Genomic DNA, 19,209 nt, shown 5'->3' with positions numbered 1-19,209 from the left:
CCAGCTGCAGTACTTTTCTTACCGCACCTACTGAGTTGGGAGATCAGATGCTTCAAGAGCCCTGCCTCTCCAAGAATCTTTTGCCCTGGCCAGTCAATCACCCAGTACTGGTGTACTACTGCATCTGTAGATTCAGAGTGCACATTGCTGTTCGTATGTGTTTGCATACATGTGCGTGTCTGCGTGTTTCCCCACGGATCCTGCACATTTTTCTTCTCTAATTTCATCAGCTATTGTCAATAAAAAGTAAACTGACTGTGGCTTATAGATGACCAGCTACTCTTTTGGATAACAGCAAAATGCTTACAATAATTAGTGATGTCTGAGATAAAGTGGTAATGTGGTCTTATGAGGTGGTGATGTCCAGACTGGGAGGGAAAGTCAAGAATTAAGGCTCCACCTTTAGAAGTTATCTGGTTCCTCTGTTGAAGATTGGCAGAGCACTCCAACCCTTATTTTCAGCTTTTGGAAAATGTAGAGTATTTCTGTTAGCTCCAATTTGACAGGAAAGCCTTGCTTGCTTTTGCTTTTTCCAGCAAGCTGAAGCACAGTTTCCATTGCTGCTGTTGCTGTTACATATCTGCATGCAGTTGGCCCTGCAGGGACCACTCATACTAACTGAAGTTTCATCACTGTCAACTGTTAAGCAGAACCTGGTGTTAAAGTATTTGCTCAGCCCAAATTCTGCCTTGAGCATGTAAACGATCAAGAGCCTGCAGAAGGCAAAGAAAGTAAGCAAATGTTGTGTTAGTGTTATTTGCACTTTAAATAGAATGACAGCTCTCACGGTCAGAAGGTTGAGTTTAGATGTTGTTAGATTTTTAAAAAGCACTATTTTCTGTTTCTAGAGAAAAGGAAGAGAGGGACATAGCTAGTATCATATCTGCCTGCCTCTGAGTCCCTAACCAGACCAATTACCCCTTTACAGACAAGTTGAATGGGGCTTAACTTTTCCAGACAAGCCGAATAGCTCAGGCCTTATAGTGAACTTCTGTAAAAGGCAACATAGCAACACATTTTATTTGCTCTATCACTGTACCCCGAAACTAATTCTAAAAATAATGACATTCAGCTCATTAGAATACTAAATGGTAAACCTAGAGATAAAAGGAATAAAATTAGTTAGGGCAGAGTACATAGAATCATAGAAATCATAAAACGGCTTAGGTTGGAAGGCACCTTAAAGATCACCTAGTTCCAACCCCCCTGCCATGGGCAGGGACACCTCCCACCAGACCAGGTTGCTCAAAGCCCCATCCAACCTGGTCTTGAACACCTCCAGGAATGGGGCATCCACAGCTTCCCTGGGCAACCTGTTCCAGTGCCTCACCAACCTCAGAGTGAAAAAATTCTTCCTAATATCTCATCTAAATCTACACTCTTTCTGTTTAAAACTGTTACCCCTCGTCCTGTCAGTACACTCCCTGATAAAGAGTCTCTCCCCAAGTACATGATTATCCAAGTATAACCCGAAAAATACCATCTTAATATAACCAATATAGTGTTGAAGTCTATATGAATACATTCTTATGCAAGTGAGTAATGTGAACTCCCATGTCATCTCGTTTGCTGTCTGAAACCCCGAATGACAACTTAAATGTCAGCATTGTTAATTATTTCTCTACGAGTTATTTCAACAGAATGTTCACTTAATGTGCTTGAGTCAAAAAAGTAAATCTTAAATCTACACAAGATTGCAAAAGTGCCAATTATCCACCCTTCAGTTGTCAAACTTAAATGTGACCAAAAGCAGCTGCTACAGTCCTTACTGCATTTTGTGCCACTGAAAACTAAAATTGTAGAGATAATAAAATAATTTAAAGATTAAAAAAAATGCACAATTTGTTTCCTGTAATCCCTTCAGACAGTACAAACTCAAATTTATGCTTTAGAGAGCTTATATTTTTCTATAACTTGCCTATTTTAACTAGAATAATTTTTAATAGATCCTTATGTCAGTGGCACAATATAGCAGCTGAAACTACTGTGGCACAATATATAGCAACAAATGAAATGCACAATATGAAGTTTAACAGAGTTTTTTCTCTTTTTTTAATTGCAGGCAAGATCACAGACAAGAAAATACTTCATTTTATAAGTAAAAACAAGTTAAGCAAGAAATATTGTCTACAGAGCACAAGAAACCATCCCCATGCTGCTAAACCATAAAGTATTATTTCTATGCTGCAGTAGCAATAGCTACAAAGGAAAGACTATGCCATGCTAAAAGATGTTGCAGTAATGCTATATATTATTAGTTTACGAAAAAAAATAAGCAGAAAGCTTTAAAAAAAGATGGGTTTTTTTTATGTGCATACATTATCTGGCATTAGATAGATGAGATTCAACACGGCCAAGTGCCAGGTCCTGCACTTGGGTCACAACAACCCCATGCGGTGCTACAGGTTTGGGGAAGAGTGGCTGGAAAGCTGCCCAGCAGAAAAGGACCTGGAGGGGTACTGGTCAACAGCCAGCCAAATATGAGCCAGCAGTGTGCCCAGGCGGCCAAGAAAGCCAACGGCATCCTGGCCTGTATCAGAAATAGTGTGGCAAGCAGGACTAGGGAAGTGATTGACCCCCTGTACTTGGCACTGGTGGGGTCCCACCTTAAGTACTGTGTTTTGGGCCCTTCACTACAAAAAAGACATTGAAATTCTGGAGCGTGTCCAAAGAAGAGCAACAAAGCTGATGAAGGGTCTAAAGCACAAGCCCTATGAGGAGCGGCTGAGGGAACTGGGGTTGTTTAGCCTGGAGAAAAGGAGGCTGAGGGGAGACCTTATCGCTCTCTATAGCTACCTGAAAGGAGGTTGTATGGGGTGGGGGTCAGTCTCTTCTCCCAAGCAACAAGTGATAGGACAAGAGGAAACAGCCTCAAGTTACACCAGGGGGGGTTTTAGACTGGATATTAGCAAAAATTTCTTCACTGAAAGGGTTATCAAGCACTGTAATGGGCTGCTCAGGGAAATGGTTGAGTCACCATCCCTGGCAGTATTGAAAAGATGTGTAGACATGGTGTTTAGGGACATGCTTTAGTGGTAACTTGGCAGTGCTAGGTTAACAGTTGGACTTGATCTTAAAGGTCCCTTCCAACCTAGACAATTCTATGATTCTATGATTATTTTTTGTCATCATCAAAGAATAAGACAGAAAGATTAACTTGTAATTGTCACAGCAACAGGCCTAATGACACCTTTATCTCCTTTCTGCATTCTCTCAGAGCACTACTCTTAATTTTCAGGTTTCCTATGACAGGATGAATTCTTATAATTCTCCATTTTTAGACTAGGTCCCAGCCTACAGGATGACTTATCAAGTAGTTTACCTGCCAAATCCAACTAAATCCAAGCTCTTTCTTTTCTTCCCTTCAGTGATCTCATAAACTGCTTAAGAGTAGCTTTCCTTTTAAACTAGAAACAAAATATTTAGAAACAGCACTCTGCCTCTATGTCTGTATTATGTTGGGATTTATCACCTCCTGCCAGTAAATTAGTTAGGCACCCTCAGAATCCTCGGGCAGATTTTATGCCTGTCTCATTTTCACAAACAGAAATCCCTCTTGCAAAGGTTCTTTTTCAAATGTCATTCTTCTCTTGTTGCTTATGTGTTAGGGATTTTTTCGTAAGTTTTATTGTCTCCCAGTGACTTCTGCGTATGTGTTGATGGACGGCTTATACTGAGCTGTTCCTTTTCCTTTCTGTCTGTCACTTATAACAGAGCTTCTGTAAATTAAGTTGGTATGTTCATAAACATCCAAACTAACATACAGAATGTAATTATAAAACTACATAAATATCACTAAACCCATGTGATTTCTAAGCTAAAGAAATTAGTGTGTTGCTTATGAGAGCTACACTGAGCCTATTACAACAAAATGTTCCATCAAATTTGTCATCTGAGATTGCAAGGTAAGATGTGAATATCATAGAATCATAGAATGGTTTATGTTGGAAAGGATCTTGAAGATCATCGAGTTCCAACCCCCCTGCCATAGGCAGGAACACCTCTCACTAGACCAGATATATCCTGTAAATAAAAATTATATTTAAATACACAAATGAACTTAGCTTTTACCTACCATTACGTATTACGCTACAAAAATAACACATCTTGAAGAATTCAAGGGATAAATATCTAGGAAGGATACCCAGTAGTTATATAATCATCTATCACTTAAATTACAACTCAATTATGCAACTTCCTTAACACTGCCTCTTTTATTCTGCTCTGGAAATATGCTATATTTAATTGTATTTTATTGATTTATTATTAGAAATGTACCAAATTCTCAGAATGATTATTGGACTAAAAGCATTTTGCTTTACTTAGGACTTCTTTAAAATCTTTTATCACAATTTGGTGGTGGAATGGACATGTTAACATAACTAATGTTTCCTCTCTTTCAGCAAAGCCTGTTAAAATAGCTATGTGCTTCACAAATATTATCAACAAGAGCTCGACAATATCATGTAAAGCCAACACCAGGACAAAAGACATCTTGTACAATGAGACTCACTTTCCATAGTTCTCTCCAAAACAGGAACATTTGTGGTATATACTCTGCTGGTGACAGGATACCTATCAATAATGTGTTGCAATGCAACATAAAAGAGAAAAAGCAGAAAATAAATTCAGAGTTGCAGATATTGAAAGATCAACATTTTTTTACACTACCTCTTCCAGTTTTTCTACTGGCGCTGTTAATCTCACCTTGGTGCATGCATTCCAGGACCAGGCAGAGCAAAGGGCATGCTACTGAAGGTATAGAACACTATACCCCCTGGATCACTGCTTGGCTTTCCCTATACTCTCTTTTTACCAGCTAGTTGTGACAGTGGGTATCTTCCTAGCTAATTCCCCTTGTCTTCATACAAATATCAATGCTGTACCTTGTTTTGTTTGACATTTGGTCATACCCTGTTGTGTCCCTGCCCTGATCTACCTCCTTTTTTTCTGCAGAAATGTGCTTACAGCTTTCCATTAATTTTAATCTATAAACTGATTTGAAAGTAGTTTCCCTTTTTTTCTGGCTATCATAATTTGTAAAGCGTGTGTAAAGCATGCTCTTTAAAGTCAACAAGTAAAAGTTTTGGGTCTCATAAGACAAGCTCTAGTCAAGAGATGATGTGTGCAAAAGCAAATAGAAAATACCAACAATTTGATATGGCATTTTTTTAATACAGCGAATGAGGTATTTAAAGGCACATCAGGGAGTCAGAAACACAACTCTGGCTAATGGCAGTGGGAATTGTCTTTCTAAAAAGCTTTGAAAATGTTGATATGTAATTTTAAAATTATTTTTCTGCATTTTTATAAGTTGCCCCCCCCAATTCTGTTTGGGCATGACAGATGGAAGTTAAATTTCTGAATAACTGATTACCATTGAGAGAGGATGAGACAGGGAGGAAATTAAAATATATGCACTGGGAATTTGCCTGTTGAATATTGCTCTGGATGAACAAATAGAAATTTGCTGGTAGTTACACTAAAAATTCTTTCTAGTACATAATTCTTTAAATCATTCTAAATTTAAGTATTTAAAATAAATCATCCTAAATTTCAGTATTTAAAAAAAAATCTTAAAACTGTTTCAATTAGAAAAAATTATGTTTGAAACATTTCAGGTATCAAAAATCAAATGTTTTGGTGTGATTTCTTCATATTAATTATATCACAGGAAGTAAATAATGAAGAAAAGTATAATTACAGAAGTGTAATAAAGAAAATGTTTTCAGCATCAACCCGCAGCAAGGGGTCTCACAACCTCCTTCCCCCTTCCCTAAGGGTTTGGCTGTCTGTCCTCAAGGCCAGCTCTGACACGGTGCAGCCATAACCTGGGGTCCAGGCTGCTACAAGGCAGAGCTGTGAGATGCTGTGTTGGCAGCCTGCGCCCTCAGCTCAGGAGCAGAATTTCAGCTCAGGGCCATCCCCCTGTGCCCTGTCTGAGCAACGCTGTAGCCATGCCTGTTCTCACCACCACACCTCGCTGCTCCTAATTTTGCTGACTTGCCTTACAGAGTCACCTCAGCTCTGCCCATAGCTGCGGGCTGGTCTGGCCATCCCTTGGCCATGGCAGACCCTGGTCACCATCCTTGTCCCCACTCTGCTCTTCTGGCTGGGTGCTGCGGGACTGTGCTGTGTTGGGACAGCACTGCCCTGTCCCTCACTGTTACCTTTGGCTCTGGGCTCGCCTGCCCTCACCCAGCTGCTGCTCCTGCTGCTGCCTGGCTAACAAAGATCTATAGTGTTCCTGGGATACTCCTGAAATGAAATACAGCCGTGAAAAGAAACGTAAAGCAAAAAAATAAAACCATTTTTAGTAATCTTTAGGAAAACTACTAAGGAAAATTGTCAGTTATTTTCTAGAGCAAGTAAGCAAACTTTATCAGGAACTTTCCCGAAACTCTGCATACACTTTTATTTTAATCTTTCATTTTAAAAAATACTTTTTCATAATTCATAGCTTGAAACAGTACTTCTGCTGACATGACAACCATCTGCCTTTGCACAGCAGGTAAGAACCAAACAAAATACAATATTCCTTAGAACTGATATTAAGAATGCAGTTCACTTGGCTAATTTAAGTACACAGTCTACGCAAAACAAACCAAAAGCTCGAAATTTAGTGTACACAAATAGACTCGCAGCTCCTGAAAACGCTCCGTGCAATTTCAAGACAATAAATACCGTGAATTGTACCGTCCTGGTAGAAAAAGTCCCCGGTGCCTGACAAGATCTATAAACCCTAAGCCTGGAAGCACAAATTACTCCCGTAAAAAGTTGCAATAGCTGTGATTCTTTAAGAGTGTTTTGTTGTCGAATAAGACTGCCCGAAGCCCACAAAAATGTGAAGAGAAGTGGCATCCAAACCTACACCGTCTGCACAATAATCCGGAAATCATTTCAAGCCATTTTAGAAAAGCGTAGATTGTCATTCACAAAGAAAAGGGTAACTTCAGTCTTGTCATTATCTAGGAATAGTAGCTTTTAAAGGGAGGTAAAAAAAAAAAAACCACCAAACCAAAACAAACCAAAACAAAAAAAAACAACCATCCTGCCTACTGATTTCTTAAAATATGTTAAAGCAAAAGCAAATGTTCTTTATCCCGAGCGATGTTTCCCGAGGTGACATTCACTCCAGCTTCCTTCACACAGACAGGGGGGTACCGGAGGGACGCGGGGCCCTCCAAACCACGCGGATGACACCGGGACGCCGGCCCCGCTCCCCCCCGCGCCACACCACCTCCCCGCCGGGCCTCTCCCTCCCTGCCTCCATTCGCGGGCAGCCGCCACAGCCCCGCCGGGCCCTGCCTCAGTCCCGCCGCCCTCCCCTCAGCTCTCCCGCCGTTCCCCGCCGCCCCCTCCCGCACCCAGCGGGGGCCGTTCTCCGCCCCTCGGGCCACCGCCGCGGCCTCGCCCCTCGCCCCGCCACCTTGCCCCGGCGGCCGGCCCGCCCAGCCGGCCTCTCGCCTTCCCGCCTCGCCATGCCGCCCTTCGCGTTACCGCGGCGACGGGAGAAGTCGCCCGGCTCTGTCCGCAACGGCCGCTGGGCGCGGCGGGCAGGGACGGCGACGGGCGGCAGCTGGGGCGGGATGGCCGAGCGGGGGTGACCGGGCTGCCGGGCTCATGCCGCGGCCGCAGCGACATCGGGTGCGAAAGGAACGGCGAGGGGAGCGCGGCAGGTAACGCTCGGGGAGGGGGCGGCCGCGGCACCGCCGCCCTCGCCGTCTGGCCGGCCGCCGAGGGTGCCCCGGTCTCCTCAGGTGTTCGGCACAGCCAAGGCTGCCCCTGTGGCCGTGTCACCTCAGGTATTGGTCCCCTGTGGAGCCACGACTGCCTCTGTGGCCGTGTCACCTCAGGTATTGGTCCCCTGTGGAGCCAAGGGTGGCGGTCCTGTGGCAGTGTAACTTCAGGTATTGGTCCCCTGTGGACCCAGTGGCCCTGTGGCAGTGTCACCTCAGGTGCCTGGTCCTTGTGGAGCCAGTGGTGCAGTGCCATGTGGTGGTGTCCGCACATCTGTATGTACTGGTACCCATGCCCTGGAGAGCCCCAGTGCACACCCCCGCGAAGAATTAGGGCTGTTTCATGCCACCCTGTCACCCATAACACGTCTGGTTCCTGTCCTTGCATGCAGCCAGGCTTGCTCCAAGTCCTTTTGTCCTGCTGGACCCACAGAACCGGACCGGTGCCAGCAACAGCCTTGTTCTGATCTTTCCACTTCTATTATCAGTGCTGAACCAAGTGCAAGAGCTGCTGAGATTACTCCAGAAGTTTTCGTCTTGCCCATTCCAGCCTGTAATTAGAGCTACGTTCCCCTTCCCCTGGTGTTTGCAATGGGAGAATTACAGAAATTGAAAGGAAAGCATAGAACTATCCAGTATGGACTAATTGCTGTGTAAATGCATTCAGTTAAGAACCTGAATTATTTGATTTTTGTTGTTTCAACAGGTTAAAACGATAATCAGTAATATGGAGCAGGACTTAGAAGTCTTTCAGGAACAAGCTGTCGCTAAGTAAGTAATGACTTATTGTCTGGGAATGGAATTTAATTATGTGGGTTTATTAAAAATGTGAAACACAAAATGATTTTAGAAGCATACATGATTCTGAATTTCTGCTGCTTTCTATGCAAACTGGAGAGGTTGCTGATAATTAAGACAACACATCTTATTGCTTTAACTAATAATCTACTGACTATTTCCATTAGTTATTTAAATTTTTTAAATCTCCATACCTGAACAAAAGAGGAAAAAATGAAAGCTATGTGGGTTTTTATTAAGATGTTAAGAAATGTTATTTTAAACTGTTTTAAAAAAATAGTTGAAGTTGCTAGGCTACAGCAGTATAAACTTGCATTTAACAGCTCTTAAAACATTCAAAAATCTTAAAAACAAGGCTGTTAATTGCTAGAGCTCCAGTCTTATTTTGCACAGGTAATAACCACAATCGTTCTTCCCAAGTATTAAGTGCACCTTTCAACACAACCCAATCATCTTTTTTTGACATAATCCAAGTTTAGTTCTTTTAGTGTTAATCTAAAAAAATATTAGTGCAGCACAAAATCTTGCTAAAGAAGTGTGAACATGGGTGAGATTTCATGTAGAGCCTCACCCCATCCAGCCTGCTCAAGAAACACAGCAATATAAAAACTACTTCCCCATATAATGAGCTAAATAGAATATTTATCTATCATAATTTGTAATTAAACTTACTACCTCTTTTTTCCATATAAAACAGTTTCTTCTATCATTATCACCAAGAAGCAGTCCAAGGTAATATGATGCACGTTAAGCGTAAAAGTACTTCTTAAAATAAAAGAAACATGCATATCCTATCACACCTTATTCTGGCCCAAGGAAGTTGTAATAGGATTTTAAAATTGTGCTCTTTGGACTGAAGAATAATGTGTACATTTTTCAGGATAGAAGAAAGATGGCTGCAGTAAATTATTATATTCTGAACAATGTAGCCCATTTTTCCGGCTTTGAGGGGCATTCTTTTTGTTAGTGATATGTTTGGTAAATATAGTCATATAAAAACCTGAATTTTTTAAAAAATCAAAATATTGCTATTCTTTGGATGCTATTTTAACAAATCAGAAGCCTATTCCAAGAGTTCAGATCCTGTCTGGCCTTTGTTGTAATCAACATATGTGAAATTTCAGGCCATTGCAGATGAATCTCGGGAGTAATTTGTCCCATCATAAACCGGGTATTCTCTGTAGCTATGTATTTCCATTAACTATACAAAGGATCTGGAAGTGCAGTTTAAAATACACATCCAAAATAATTTCTGATGAAGGCCTGGAGTTGGTAAAATTTATTATCTGGATTTTGGTTTGTCTAAATTTGGAAACATCTAGATTTTACATGAAGATAAATAGTTATAAGGACAGCAGAAGATGAATCATCTCTATTTTCACCAATATGGAAACAAAGTAAAAGGAGACTAAGAGCTACATCACTTTAAAAATGAGATACCTTTAAATGTTTTGAGCTATTTAAAAGTAAGTTTCTGCAGAGAGGGACCTGGGAGTCATGGTGGGCAAGTTGACCATGAGGCAGCAATGTGCCCTTGTGGCCAAGAAGGCCACTGGTATCCTGGGGTGCATTAAAAAGAGCGTGGCCAGCAGGTCGAGGCAGGTCATCCTCTTTCTCTACTCTGCCCTGGTGGGGCCACATCTGGAGTACTGCATCCAGTTCTGGGCTCCCTGGTTCAAGACAGGCAGGGAACTACTGGAGAGAGCCCAGTGGAGAGCTACAAAGATGATCAAGGGAATGGAGCGCCTCTCTTATGAGGAGAGGCCGAGAGACCTGGGTCTGTTTAGCCTGGAGAAGAGAAGGCTGAGAGGGGATCTCGTCAAGGCTTATCAATATCTAAAGGGCGGGTGTCAAGAGGATGGGGCCAGATTCCTTTCAGTGGAGCCCAGTGACAGGACAAGGGCCAACGGGCACAAGCTGGAACACAGGAAATTCCATCTGAACATGAGGAAAAACTTTACTTTGAGGGTGACAGAGCACTGGCACAGGCTGCCCAGGGAGGGTGTGGAGTCCCCTTCTCTGGAGATTTTCAAGACGCGCCTGGACTCCGTCCTGTGCAACCTGCTGTAGGTGACCCTGCTTTGGCAGGGGGGTTGGACTAGATGATCTCTGAAGGTCCCTTCCAACCCTGACCATTCTGTGATTCTGTGAAATGTAACACCCCCCCAAAAAATAGCTGCCACTTGCTTAAGTACAAGTCATTACTTCCATGTATGAAGAATCCATCTGATGTATGCATTCATCAAAGTGGGCTTGCTCAATGCATATGGGTAAAAAAACATATGTATACTTCTTTGTTTTATAGGAAAAGTTGTTCTTTGTGTGTTTGCTTGATGGCATATTAAACAAAAGATACCAGAGTTTTCCATGGTCCACATCCAGTGGTCAAAATGAATTGTCATGATTGTGATACCATATGATTGGCCGTACTCTGAGGGGAATAGTTAGCACTCTTTTCAAAACATTGAAGGGACTAAAATAGTAATCACAGCAGCTAGTACTCTGTGCTAGTACGTGGGGTTAACTGCCAAATACATCTTTATGCAGATCTGTTTGTAAGCCACAGCCATGATACAGAGTAGTTATGGTAGTAGAACTATCATAGTAATCTAAATCTTCAGCTGCAGCTTTCCTTTTTCAGCTGCAGGTGTACCTAGAGGTAAGGAAGTAGACAGAGAAGGTGCAGATAGACTGAGAAGCTGTTTCAGAAGGGTTTTTTCCTTCAACAGCTCCCTTTTATATGTTGGTGGTTCTAGGTTCAAGAAACATGCAAGAACCGTTGAGAAAATTTTCTAGCAACAGCTGCGGAACTTGGCTTGTGCGGGATGATCTGAAGGAGACAGGTGAGACTTAAGAGAGGAAGATGTCAGCTGTAGTGGGTCTGAAAGCGTAATGTGATGATCCAGGCTAGAGGTTGCATTTGCACTTGCATAACAATATTTAGATGATCCATGTGACATACAATAAAGAAAGTAGCTATTTCTGAAGGCAAAAATCAGGTAGCTGAGTTATTGCTGGTGGTTAACCAAAGTGTTGCCACCTGACAATACATGAGGTGGGAAGGGCACAGCTCCTTATAGCAGTATCAAAGAAAAGGTAGTCATGATGCAACATTGTTTCATCTTCCGTTTTTAAAATCCCATGTTATATTCCACCCAGAGGGAATCCAAGTTTGTTGCATCATTAATGCTATTTTGAGATGAGTTTCAGATACTTGGGGAGAAGGGCATTTTTGGTTTGTGAAATGTACATCACGGTGTACTACTTGCTTGCACTTTGGTTATTATCATTCTCTCACTCATATTGAATTCTAAAATGCCATTACTAACACTTTTAACAGTAAAAAGACATTAAGATTTATATGTATATTTAAAAAGCCATTCCAAGCTTAACATTGATAAAGTTTCAAGCGCTTGTTGATATAAAAAACTTTTCAAGAATTTAACTTTAAAAAATCATGTTAAGTTTTAATTATGATATTGCACATCTAACAAATTTACTCCAATTTCCTGTAATAATTATCAAAACAAGGGATATGCACCATTTAAGCATCAAAAAAAGGATATTCAATGAACACATATCCACGTTAAGGAAGGTTTTTTAGTGTATTGCAGTCAGAAGCTGAGCATACAGCATATGAAACACAGAGTGTGTGGGACCAGCGCTTGACCCAGAGCACAGCCTACAGACAGGGGACTTCAGTATGTCTGCATGAGCAGACATTCGGAGAGCACAGCTGAAGAGCTGGGATGTGAAAGATCACCAGAAAAGAAAGGAAGCATTTTCATGCTAGCATTCACACAAGATGGTGGTATCAGCTACCAGGAGTAAAAGCATCTGCTTACATTAAGACTTGGTTTGCACAGTCACTTGCGGTAGAGGACCATGTTAGTCAGCTTAGTGTTCTTCCGCGCTGTGCTGGCAGCACACTCAGCAGTTGAAGGCTCACTGACAATAGGGATATTACCTCTTAGGGCATGATGCAGTTAGTGTTTGGTAAAGAGCAGTTCTGCTCGAGTAGAGTTCCTAATTGTTTGGCACATTCTCGGTTGCAATGTGCCCCAAAAACATATGCCAAATTGTAGTGTTTGTGACACAAAATTACATTCTCTGCTAATTTTAGGTATTGAAATCCTCTCCAACACTTCCTAGGATGGAGCAGTTAGAGGTATACTACTGTGCTTTTTATCATTAACCCTTTTGTAGGTTGCTAGTACATTATTCAGATGCTGCGCTATCTTTTGTCTCTGTATGACTGTCTCTATGGCAATTATTTCATAAAATAATAGCTATGCTCATTTTAAGGAAATAGCTATGCTCATTTTAACAAACCATCATGCCATAGAGATATTAAAATGACTGCAAACCAATTAGCGATCTTAAAGGCACTTTATGTGCACACAGAAGTGCACACAGAGCTACGTACCATCAGCAGTCAAGAGCAAATACAGCTTTTAAATTTTTATAAATTAAAGAACCAATTAAATTATAACCAGTGGCTATCACTTTTACTTTTGGGGAAAAAGTCAGTCAGATAAGTAATATTAAAAGGAAAATGGAACATGTCACAGCATTCTTAGATTATTTTAAGTGAAGAAACTTGTTTATCAGAAGGCTAAATTTATTATCATAGAAGTAATAGGTTACAATACATTTTTTCTCATAAGTTTATAACAAATATATGAAAGAATACAATTGCTGGTTTTATCGACAGGAAGTTCAATACAGGCTTCTAATCAAAACAAAAAAAAAAAAAGAAGAGACTTGAAAATTATGCAACAGTATGAGGAAAGGGAAATTAAATGCAGATTAAACTTCCATTGTACAATGACTAGTTGCTATGACAGATGGAAAAAGTGAAGAGAAAGCAGTTGTTCCGCTGTTTACTAACAGTATACCTGGTTGACAGTGGAGAAGAAACATTGGCTTTATTTGTACCTTCATTTAGATATGGCAGTAATTGGATACAGTAATCTCTAAATCATTGCAGAAGGAAAAGGTATAAGAAAAGTTCTAAGAAAGAAGTGGAAAAGAAGTAGAAAAGTTTATCAACAGTTAACGCATATGAGAACAGGATATGCAGATAACAGATGCCACTAAAAAATTGTGTGGAAAGTGAATGCTTACAGAAAGTGAAATGAAAGAGATACTACTCCTCAAAAGTTTAAAAATGCAACACATTATTCCACTGACTAAAAACAGTCAGTGAAAGGTTTTCATAGAATCATAGAATCACAGGGTTGGAAGGGACCTCTGGAGATCATCTAGTCCAACCCCCCTGCCAGAGCAGGGTCACCTTAGAGCAGGTTGCACAGGAACGCGTCCAGGCGGGTTTTGAATGTCTCCAGAGATGGAGACTCCACCACCTCCCTGGGCAGCCTGTTCCAGTGCTCTACCACCCTCAAGGTAAAGAAGTTCCTCCTCATGTTTAGGTGGAACTTCCTATACTCAAGTTTGTGCCCGTTACCTCTTGTCCTGTCACTGCGCACCACCAAAAAGAGCCTGGCCCCATCCTCCTGGCACCCACCCTTTAAGTATTTATAAGCATGGATCAGGTCCCCCCTCAACCGTCTTTTTTCCAGACTAAAGAGGCCCAATTGCCTCAGTCAGTCTTTCTTCATAAGAGAGGTGTTCCAGTCCCCTAATCATCTTGGTAGCCCTATGCTGCACCCTCTCCAGCAGTTCCCTGTCCTTCTTGAGCTAGAGAGCCCAGAACTGGACACAGTACTCCAGGTGTGGCCTTACCAAGGCAGAGTAGAGGGGGAGGATGACCTCCCTTGACCTGCTGGCCACACTCTTCTTGATGCACCCCAGGATGCCATTGGCCTTCTTGGCCACCAGGGCACATTTCTGGCTCATGGTCATCCTGTTGTCCACCAGGACTCCCAGGTCTGTTTCTACAGAGCTGCTCTCCAGCAGGTCAGCCCCCAACCTGTACTGCTGCATGGGGTTATTCCTCCCCAGGTGCAGCACCCTACACTTGCCCTTATTGAATTTCGTAAGATTCCTCTCCGCCCAACTCTCCAGCCTGTCCAGGTCTCTCTGTATGGCAGCACAGCCTTCTGGTGTGTCAGCCACTCCTCCCAGCTTTGTATCATCAGCAAACTTGCTGAGGGTGCACTCTATCCCCTCATCCAAGTCATTGATGAATATATTGAACAGGACTGGACCCAGTACTGACCCCTGGGGAACACCACTCCTCACTGACCTCCAACTAGACTCTGCGCCCCTAACCACAACCCTCTGAGCTCTGTCTTGCAACCAGCTTTCTATCCACCTTACTGTCCATTCATCTAACCCACTCTTCCTAAGCTTCCCTATGAGGATGCTGTGGGAGACCGTGTCGAACGCCTTGCTGAAGTCAAGGTAGACCACATCTACCACTCTTCCCTCATCCATCCATCCAGTCACACCATCATAGAAGACTATTAGTCAGGCATGATTTCCCCTTGGTGAATTCATGCTGAGTACTTCTGATAGCCTTCTCTTCCTCCACGTGCCTTGATGGAGGTGAAGCTGACTGGCCTGTAGTTCCCCGGGTCCTCCTTCTTGCCCTTTTTTAAGACCGGAGTGACATTGGCTTTCCTCCAGTCCTCAGGCACCTGACCTGTTCTCCAGGACCTTTCAAAGATGGTGGAGAGTGGCCCAGCAATGACCTCTGCCAGCTCCCTCAGCACTCTCGGGTGCATCCCATCAGGGCCCATAGACTTGTGAATATCTAATTGACCTAACTGGTCACTCGCTTGATCCTACTCAACCCAGGGGAAGTCTTCCTCTTTCCCCGTTACTTTCTCCAAGGCCTGGGACTCCTGAGGGCTCGGCCGGGTAGTAAAGACCGACGCAAAGAAGGCTTTCAGTAACTCCGCCTTCTCCGCAGCCACCGTCACCATGGCTCCTGTCTCATTCAACAGTGGGCCCACAGCTTCTCTGGTCTTCCTTTTGCCTGCAATATACTTGAAGAAGCCCTTCCTGTTGAGCTTGACATCCCTTGCCAGGTTTAGTTCCAAGGCGGCCTTGGCTTTCCTTGTTTCATCCCTGCACACTCTGGCAGCATTCTTGTAATCTTCCCAAGGGGTTAGGTCATTCTTCCACTGAGTATAAAATTCCTTCTTCCACTTGAGCTTGTTCAGAAGCTCCCTGCTCAACCAGGCAGCCCTCCTGCGTCCCTTGGCCGATTTCTTGCTCTTCAGGATGCACCGATCCTGAGCTTGGAGGAAGTGGTCTTTGAATACCAACCAGCTTTCTTGAGCCCCTTTGCCTTCCAGAGCCCTAGTCCACGGGATCTCCCCAAGCAGTTTCTTGAAGAGATCAAAGTTAGCTCTCCTGCTGGAGTTTTCCTTCACTCCAGTGAGGTACATGCCCCTTTTGGTACTTAGTATGAAAATACCTACATCCAACATTCTATGAGCTCTAAACACACTAAAAATGCTTAGAAGTTGTGGTATTTAAAAAAAAAAAATGAAGTCGATGATAAAAATAATTAAGCACACAGTCCCCACAAAAGACAAGTTCTTTTTGAAAATGCACTCACTTCTGTGCTTCCCACTAGCATAAAAGGTTGCTATTATTATACAAGTTGCCTTGTTATTTAAGTCCATTTTCCACAAACAGAATGGGAAAACAGAGTGTAAAAGTTGAACTAGCAGTTAAGAATTGTGGCTCACTTTCAAGCCAGCTGTTTAATAACTTTCGCCAACAAACTCTGCATCTGTCATTAGTGCGAAGTCCTGCGCCCATAAGCAACTTCATATTCAGCTTCTCCTACTCTCATCCATTGAAGTTTGGGCCTGGATAAGCTTGGCTTATATGCTCATTTGACAGTTCATCCCTGACAGAGTGAGAGGATATCAAACAGCATTTAAGCTAGGCAGAAAGTCCATGCTGAATACTCTGATTTTGACTTCAGGCAAATTAAAGATAGGTGAAGTGAGATTCCACCTATATCTCAAGGCATCATTTAGCTTTCCCATTTCTTTCTTTCTGGTGTTGAAAAGTGGTTCTTTCCATCAGAATTAAAATAAAATCTTAGCAATGTAAATAAAAATTTGGTTTCTCCCTTATTCTTTATATGAAAAAAGTCTCTTTTTTTATATTATCAGAGTTTCTCCATGTGAAGCTGAACTTCAGGAATTAGTGCATCAAATTAGCATCATGGTAAACAGCAAGAAAGTGGAATGGGAAAGGAAGATGAAAGCTTTAGAAGCAAAGATGGATATCCAGGAGCAAGAATTAGCAAGCGCCCAAAGCAAACTGGATCAAAAAGGTCAAGAGGTATTTAAGAATATCACATTCTATAAAGAAAGTGTTTATTCTGGGAGTTAGTTAATAGTGTGCTCTAAATGCTCTATAAGAAGACCTGTTTGTTCTATCATGTAAAAATACCAAACACCTTTTAAAGGTCACTAATTATCCTTAGTGTTTTGTTTTAAAGTGTGCTTCTCTTCTGAAAAAGTGCTTGTAAAAATGGAATTGAAAGTCTCATATTTCTTCTATTTCCCTAAAGTCTAAATTGAATATTCTCAGTTTATCTGTAAAAAGATAATTTGATGTTTTTTCTAAATGCCAACACTTCTGCTTTCATCAGAAATTTTAAATGCAGATGTGCAGTTGAAAAAGTTTCACAAAATTGTCTCTGTAATTCCTGTCTGTACCTGATTTCTATCATTTTACATGATATACTGTCTTTGTATCATAATTTTAGTATTAATAGTGTAGATTTGCATTGTATTACGACTTAGACTTGCATATCAAACTGAAAGCTCCAGTGTACCTGATATTGTCTGTACTTCACACACAGTCTTGTCTGCTGAATATTTATTCAGAAGCATCAGTAGATCCTAGCACAGCATTCAGCTGTAGTTCAAGACCTCTGAAGTTAGGTGTTTACATGTGGGCATCCTTGTGTGAACTAGGTGTCTAAACTGCCAGTGGGAGCTTTGAAAATGAAATAACTCTCCCTAATGAGCAATTAGGAACTTGCCCTTAGTAATTGCAGTCAGAGGAGCCAAGAGAATAATTCAGCTAGCCAGTCCTTAAAGCAGCAATTTATTTGCCTGTACAGAAATGTTATCTGAAATATTGTAGCATATTCCACCTCGCTTCCAGATGCGCCTCCAGGAAAATCATAGGTGTCATGTACGCTCTTTGTCATATTTCTCAGACCTCTGTGAAACTCTCAGGTAATTCAAGATAGCTCAAATGGCACTGTACTTAGGGAGCTGAAATGAGTCTACAGTGTCTCCTGATAATTTTACATAAGTAGTTGAAAGTCATTTATATGATTATATAAGCCATTTAAGCAAAATTTTCACAATGGGGCACAGCAGTTCAATCGTATAGTTGGGTCAGAAACTCTTTCATTAAATGGTCTTTCATGGCAGACTCATACAGTATTATCATTAAATCATAACAGAAGCATACAATGAGATTTTTTACTATAAAATCCCTAACTTGCTGCTGACACCATCTGGGTTTGTCATGTCCAGTTTTATTATTAAGTTACTGAATGAATTTATATTTTTAATATCTATCTTTCAAGGAATGGTCTTTTTTCAAAGTTTCAAACGACTACTCCAAAAACGACCTATTTTGGAACACTTCAGAGAAGGTAAATTTGAATGCTTATTCTAACTGTAGGTAGGACTACTTCGACAGAAACTGGAAGACTTACAGAAAACTAAATATGAAATGGCTCAGAATTATGAAACTCAGCTTCAAACACTGAAATCTCAAGTAAGAAAAATGTCTATTTCATTATTTTATGATTGCAGTATAAAGAGCTCATACATGCCTAATGGTATAGATGTACCTTTATGGATTTGGTAAAGATCAGTCATGTCACACAAATGATGATGACCTCAGCTTCCTACCAGGCTCCATTATCATTTCTGTACTGACATGTCCAAACTCTTTGGGTGGATTTTGATGTGATTGTGACATCTGTTATGAAGACATATACTTGATCTCCTGATTTTGGATTAATAACCTAAAACCTTGGTGAATGAATAAAATAGATAATTACATTCATGCTAATAAGACTCTGATGCACGTTAGGAATTTTAAGACTTAAACTGTCCTTGTCATGTCTTTGCTATAATTTTTTTCTGGTTTTAGTTTGCCTGATTGACAGGGATTATTAAAGTGGTCTGGTAGCTTTCCATAAGGGAATATAATATCAAAACTAGAGTAACCTGGATTATTGACATTGGGAATTTGTTTTGGGTTTATTTATTTCAGTGTGTGCTTACAGCCCAGAAAGCCAACCGTATCCTGGGCTGCATCAAAAGAAACATGGCCAGCAATTTGAGGGAGATATTTTCCCCCTCTACTCTGCTCTGGTGAGACCCCACCTGGAGTACTGTGTCCAGCTCTGGGGTCCCCAGTACAAGAAAGACATGGACCTGTTAGAGTGAGTCCAGAGGAGGGCCATGAAAATGGTCAGGGGGCTGGAGCACCTCTCTTACAAAGACAGGCTGGGTTTGTTCAGCCTGGAGAAGAGAAGGCTCTGGTAAGACTCTATAGCAGCCTTTCAGAACTTAAAGGAGGCTTATAAGAAAGACAGAGAGACTTTTTACCAGGGCATGTAGTGACAGGAGAAGGGGCAATGGTTTTAAACTGAAAGAGGGTAGATTTAGATTGGATATAAGGAAGAATTCTCTTTTCAGTGAGGGTT

General features: G+C 41.6%; 1 protein-coding gene across 1 annotated transcript in view; it reads left to right on the top strand.

Moving 5' to 3' along the window:
• Positions 1-8,466: 8,466 nt before the first annotated feature.
• The window catches only part of DEUP1 (deuterosome assembly protein 1), a gene marked incomplete at both ends in the record, with an annotated part of 44,303 nt that continues 33,560 nt past the window's right edge, over positions 8,467-19,209 (top strand). The window contains 3 exons of the mRNA XM_082482945.1: positions 8,467-8,510; positions 16,637-16,808; positions 18,174-18,269. Of these exons, the coding sequence (XP_082339071.1) occupies positions 8,467-8,510; positions 16,637-16,808; positions 18,174-18,269 (312 nt within the window). The remainder of the gene's footprint in view (positions 8,511-16,636; positions 16,809-18,173; positions 18,270-19,209) is intronic.

This window comes from Vanellus vanellus (genome assembly GCF_965231255.1).
Source record: "Vanellus vanellus genome assembly, chromosome: 1".
Taxonomy (NCBI): Eukaryota; Metazoa; Chordata; class Aves; order Charadriiformes; family Charadriidae; genus Vanellus; species Vanellus vanellus.
This window is presented reverse-complemented; position numbering and strand designations above follow the sequence as displayed.